The sequence below is a fragment of the Nuphar pumila genome, chromosome 5, assembly GCF_984573655.1.
Source record: "Nuphar pumila chromosome 5, dmNupPumi1.hap1.1, whole genome shotgun sequence".
In the NCBI taxonomy this organism is placed as follows: Eukaryota; Viridiplantae; Streptophyta; class Magnoliopsida; order Nymphaeales; family Nymphaeaceae; genus Nuphar; species Nuphar pumila.
In genome coordinates, this window is record NC_143253.1 from 28,788,160 (window position 1) to 28,793,173 (window position 5,014).

The 5,014-nt window shown below is 41.9% G+C and overlaps 1 protein-coding gene across 7 annotated transcripts; it reads right to left on the reverse strand.

Annotated features, from left to right (window-relative positions):
* Positions 1–249: 249 nt before the first annotated feature.
* LOC149837245 (auxin efflux carrier component 2-like) lies at positions 250–4,007 on the reverse strand. Of its 7 annotated transcripts, XM_090007295.1 has the most exons (7): positions 3,029–4,007; positions 2,782–2,947; positions 2,420–2,680; positions 2,126–2,211; positions 1,594–1,751; positions 775–851; positions 250–639 (listed from the first exon to the last, which is right to left on the reverse strand). In XM_090007295.1, exons 1-7 carry the CDS (start codon positions 4,005–4,007, stop codon positions 573–575), a joined length of 1,794 nt encoding a protein of 597 aa, XP_089863421.1. In that variant the 3' UTR covers positions 250–572. The 7 variants fall into 7 exon arrangements, with proteins under 7 accessions (XP_089863421.1, XP_089863420.1, XP_089863419.1 ...); XM_090007294.1 differs by having other exon boundaries at positions 2,420–2,722; positions 2,857–4,007; XM_090007293.1 differs by having other exon boundaries at positions 2,420–2,708; positions 2,819–4,007.
* Positions 4,008–5,014: the final 1,007 nt, after the last annotated feature.

Below are 5,014 nucleotides of genomic sequence, written 5' to 3' on the forward strand. Positions count from 1 at the left end.
CTTGTCTAAGTCTGTGCCTGGATCCACCTTGGATTTTGACCCGCATCCAAATAGTTGGCCTTCTAGAAGCTGGAACAAACGCACCCAAGAAAATTACGACCCGCAGTGAAGTAATGTCCAATTTTGTTTCTATTAGGCAGCCAAGAAAGCACGCACATCAAGAAATTACGGTTTGGGCAGAAAAAACAATTTTTTATTACCACCATCAGTTATCAGCCTGACAATTTAAAAAAAAAAAGGATAATAAATGAAATAATATCTTTTTTGCCCTCTTGGCTCTTAGTGACCTAAATCACATGCATGAATAATAAAAAGCATTGGTATTAAACAACTTCCAAATTTAACAATGTGTTGACATTGAATCTTGCTTCCCTTTTACCCAAAGCGAATCACATGCAAGACCCATATGGGAAAAATAAAAAGAAAATTACCAGAGACTTGTTCCAATCTCTCTCTCTCTTCCTTTCTCTTTTTAGTTCTTAGCTTTTTGCATGCAGTTGTTAGGTATAATTTCTTCCCTTGGACGGCGCTTATCCTTTCTTTCTCTCTCCTTATCTGCATCTGTCTTCCTCCTATAGACCAAGCAGGATGTAGTAGACTATGGTTATGGGTAACGCTATCAGCATGCCAAAAATGACCCTGAAATTCAAAGAAGAATTAATGTTCCAGAATTTTAGTGTCACCATTTAAGAGCATCATTTTTATTTAATGTATCAACTGATACAAGACGAAGAAAGAATTTTCCATGTTAATTTTGTTTGGATATATACTCACGCAGTACTAAGTATGTCTGGATGGAGACTGTACTCTTTTGCAAACACAAATGGAACGATTCCTTGAGGGAGGGCAGCCTGTGATACAAAACACGTATAATTAGGCTCATTTTCACACACACATATATATAAGCAAAAGAGAGAGAGAGAGAGAGAGTGAATGTAGACAAAAGTGTGTGAAAATTGCCCACAAGGGCTCGGCCTTCCTAGCTAGGGCAACCATCCGTGGTTTGTCACCTGATATACAATGATCGCGGTTGAAAGCCCACAGGGTGCATCCCTTGCACGAGGGCTAAGCTGGGTGTGCTCCTCAGTGTGGGTAGGGAGGACCTCAAAATTTTTACGAGCCTGAGGTCTAACAATGTGCGGTCGGTGATGAGGAGCTTTCCCTCAGCCTAGCCAAAACGATAAAAGGGAGAATTTGTTCATGTGTGTGCAGGAAGGGGTTTATGTGTGTATGCATGTGTGCCTTTGTGAGAGGGGATATAGGGATCGGTTAAGTGCCCTGGTTATGTGGCTATGTGACATAGCCCGACAGTTGACAGCATTTCATGTGGGGCTTGCAATCTGTTGCTGTGGGCCTTTTTTGGGTCATGTTATTACCTAGTATTAGGTAGCCGGGCATTTAACCGCTCCTTGGATATCAACTTGTGCCTTTGTTGGGTGTAGATATAGAGAGACAAAAATGGGAGAAAATTTGTGCATGTGTGCGCGAGGGGGTTATGTGTGAATGCATGTGTGCAGTTTGCTCGATGGAGAGAGAGAGAGAGAGAAAGAGAGAGAGAGAGAGAGAGAGAGAGAGAGAGAGAGAGAGAGAGACCTGAACAATGGCAACATGGAGAAGGACTCCCCTGATGCCGATGGAGATGGAAGTGGCTGCCATGACAGCCGGGCCAGTAAGGAACCTGACAGCCATCGCAAAAGAAGCAACCGATTTTCCACACGCTATGATCTTCGGCTGTAATGCCATGAATATGCCTGTTCATTCACATACACAAACAACCCCACCTAATTATTTGTCTCCATTGATGACCAACTACAGTTTGGTACAAACTACGCAACAGAAAATCAACCACTCAAAAGGCAAAAAGGAAATTGTCTATTAGTGTCTGACTCATGGTTGAAACAACATATTTGACCTTTTCAATATGATATAAGTATCATTCATTCATTCATTTTGGTTTTCTAGTGTTTTCACCATCTCATATTTTGATGACATGTAGAGAGAAAACCTTCAAGAAAGAAAGTCTATACTGTTTGAGGGCCATTTCGTCATTCTAAATGTTAAGGAAATTAACAGCCTTTTCAACATCTTGTTCAAGGTCTCTCTCTCTCTCTCTCAAGGATCATACCTAGACTGAACATAGCCATTCCTAGGCCTGCATCAGAAAGTATTGAAATGGATCCTTGTACGATTGTTGGCATTTTAATGTGCCACCTGTAACATACAAACAAAAAACCATTACATTATTGTTCAGCTCTCTCTCTCTCTCATGCTGCCCTACACTACAAAACAATATGGAGAACCCTACACACAAGTAATTAGTGAATTTCATTGTCATTAATCCAAAGCTGTGAAAATAATGAATAAGCAAAGAAAATTTTCAGTTCATGATCTTGTTATTGCATTCAAGTCATTAATTTACCTGAAAGCAACAAGTGACCAAGTTAAACCAAATAGGCTGGAGTAGGTATTTGGGTTCCTGATGAGTTTCCTCCACACCATAATGAGAATCAATCTTGTCATCACACTTGCTGGAGGCAACTGTGTGTTTTTAACCTTTTCCAGCCCAATCTCTGGGTTCTTCTGCAGATCATCACCATCCGCAATCTTTGTATGAGGGCTGCAACCCCCCTCAATTTCCAAATCTCTTTGCAAACGGTTCTCTCCCTCTGTGCCCATCTTCCTCACAGTGCCATGATTTTCTCCAGAATCTTGCACTACTGAACTCATTATACAAAACCAACAAACTCCAAGTTACAAGAATACAGATTCCAAAAGTTTTACAGTAAAAAAAAAGATGAATCTTCTTTGTGTTGAATACCTTTTGATTTTGTGTCCAGAGTCCCAAAATCAGTAGACACGCCTCTGTTCACTGCATGGTGAAGATTTGCTTCGGAAACAGGGGATGCACTCGAGCTCCAAACAAACATATGGAGCTCCTTAGGCGCTGCTTCACTAGATTTCCTGTTTGGAGACCTCACATGGAAATCACCAGACATCTGTTTCCTACCACCACTGACAAACTCATTGCTCTTGCTCCTACCTCCGCTCTCTTGAGATCTATGCTTTCCAAATCTCATCATGTCCTCTTCGAAATTCGACGTCCTTGGCGTAGGCCCCTTTGAGGAGTTCACGGAGTATATGTCACTAGACTGGAAGTTGGATTGCCTAGGACTCTGAAGAAATCCAGTATTTCCTGGGGGCATCTTCAACATGTTGTAGAAATCTGTGTGGTTGAAGCTTGACCCTCTTGGTGTGGGCTCTCTTGATGATTGGAGAGAATAGATCTCCACCCCTGTGAGATTTGAGGCTCTTGGTGTCATTGAGCTGAGCCCATGGTGATGATGATGCCTGTAGGAAGAGAGTGCAGACCTTGAGGATGAGGACTTCCTTACAGTGACATGAAGCTTACCATCCTCCCCAATCTCTGCATCTGCTTGAAGGGCATCCCTCCCATCCAAGGACACCACATCAGACTCCACTTTGAAAGAGGTGATTGATCCTGCTGTCTCTGGGAATTGCTCAATGATGAGTATCTTGGCACCCCTGTACTCAAACATGAACAGCATGAGGGTGTACCATATGATGCTCTGCATCACCACAACCTGAACCATGAGGCCAGCAGAGAAATCACCATACATGCCTCTTATTAGTGGGATACCCATGACCAGGGTGTTGGGCAAAGTGGAAAGAGAGAAGATGGTGATCATCCACTCAAGGCTGCCATTCTTGCCAAACCATACCCACAGGCTCAAGACCACCAAGATGATCACTTTCTGAAGGGAGTCAGCAACAATGAATTTGAAGTCCATGGCGTACGGATTGTTGGAAGAGATGAAGTGGAAAGAGAGGAGGGGGACGGCGAAGACGGCGACAAACCTGTTTATGCCTGAGCATTGATCAGGGGTAAAGATCTTCCACCATTTTACAGAACCATAAGCCAAGAACATGGCTACATAGAGAGGCACCACTGCAGCAAAGACATTGTAGATGTCTCCCCCAGTAATCATGTTTCCCTCTCAGTTATAGATAGAGAGATTACAGGCAAAATTTACTAGAATCTCTGCTTTTTCAGAAACTAATGCATGGAGAGGGAGAGATGTCAGGAAAAATTTTACTAGAATCTCCGATTTCTCAGAGACTAATGCATGGACCAAGGATAAGAGAAAAATAATTAGGTCTTTGGTATAGATGAGGGAAGAAGTGGCATAAGTTGGCACCCCTATATGGGGCTTGCATTGCTTTGAGAGCATCAATATTTCCATAAAATAATAATATTTGAGGTGGCGCTTTCCTTCCGCAAGCTTGATATGTCAATGTTAAAAAGCATGAATGTCCTTTTTAAAATGATGGAAAGAGATCACGGACGTGTCTCTTGACATTATACACACATTGGTGTCTTTTCATACGGTGCCTTTTGACGGTTTATTGAGTTTTGAATGTTTCACCTGTGCATGATTGAATCATGATAATATCATAATCACCATTATAATGATCATGAAGTCATGCATGCCCCCATATACATAGGAATCATTATATATATATTTAGTAGGGTCCCGGTCCTACACGCAGCCATGGGCCTACCTCAGTAGGTATCAAGTGCTATCTCAGTAGGTTTCAAGTTAATGGTACTATGGCAATCAATCAGAAGATATAAAGAGGATCTGCGGAAATTTCTCTTCCAGTTCTAGCTACACATGGCTGCACATTTTTTTGGGTCCGTCATGTTGGAACACAACAATGAGTTATGCAACATGCAACTTTGCTCCTTAATTTGATATTTCTCTGAACTCCATTGTGTTCGATTGAAGTTCTAGTCCAGTAAAAAATGAGGCTGTGGTTGCTCTCATTGTTAGGATAAACTATGGAATATCCCTTAGTATATAGTAAAACACTGCCTGGCGTTCGACAGGAAGGGGTTTCGATGATACCCCTTTCCTTTTATATATATAGGAAAACTTGTATCTTTGAACGGGTTTTCTTGCAAATACCTTTGAATGTGCTGCACTAAGCAGCG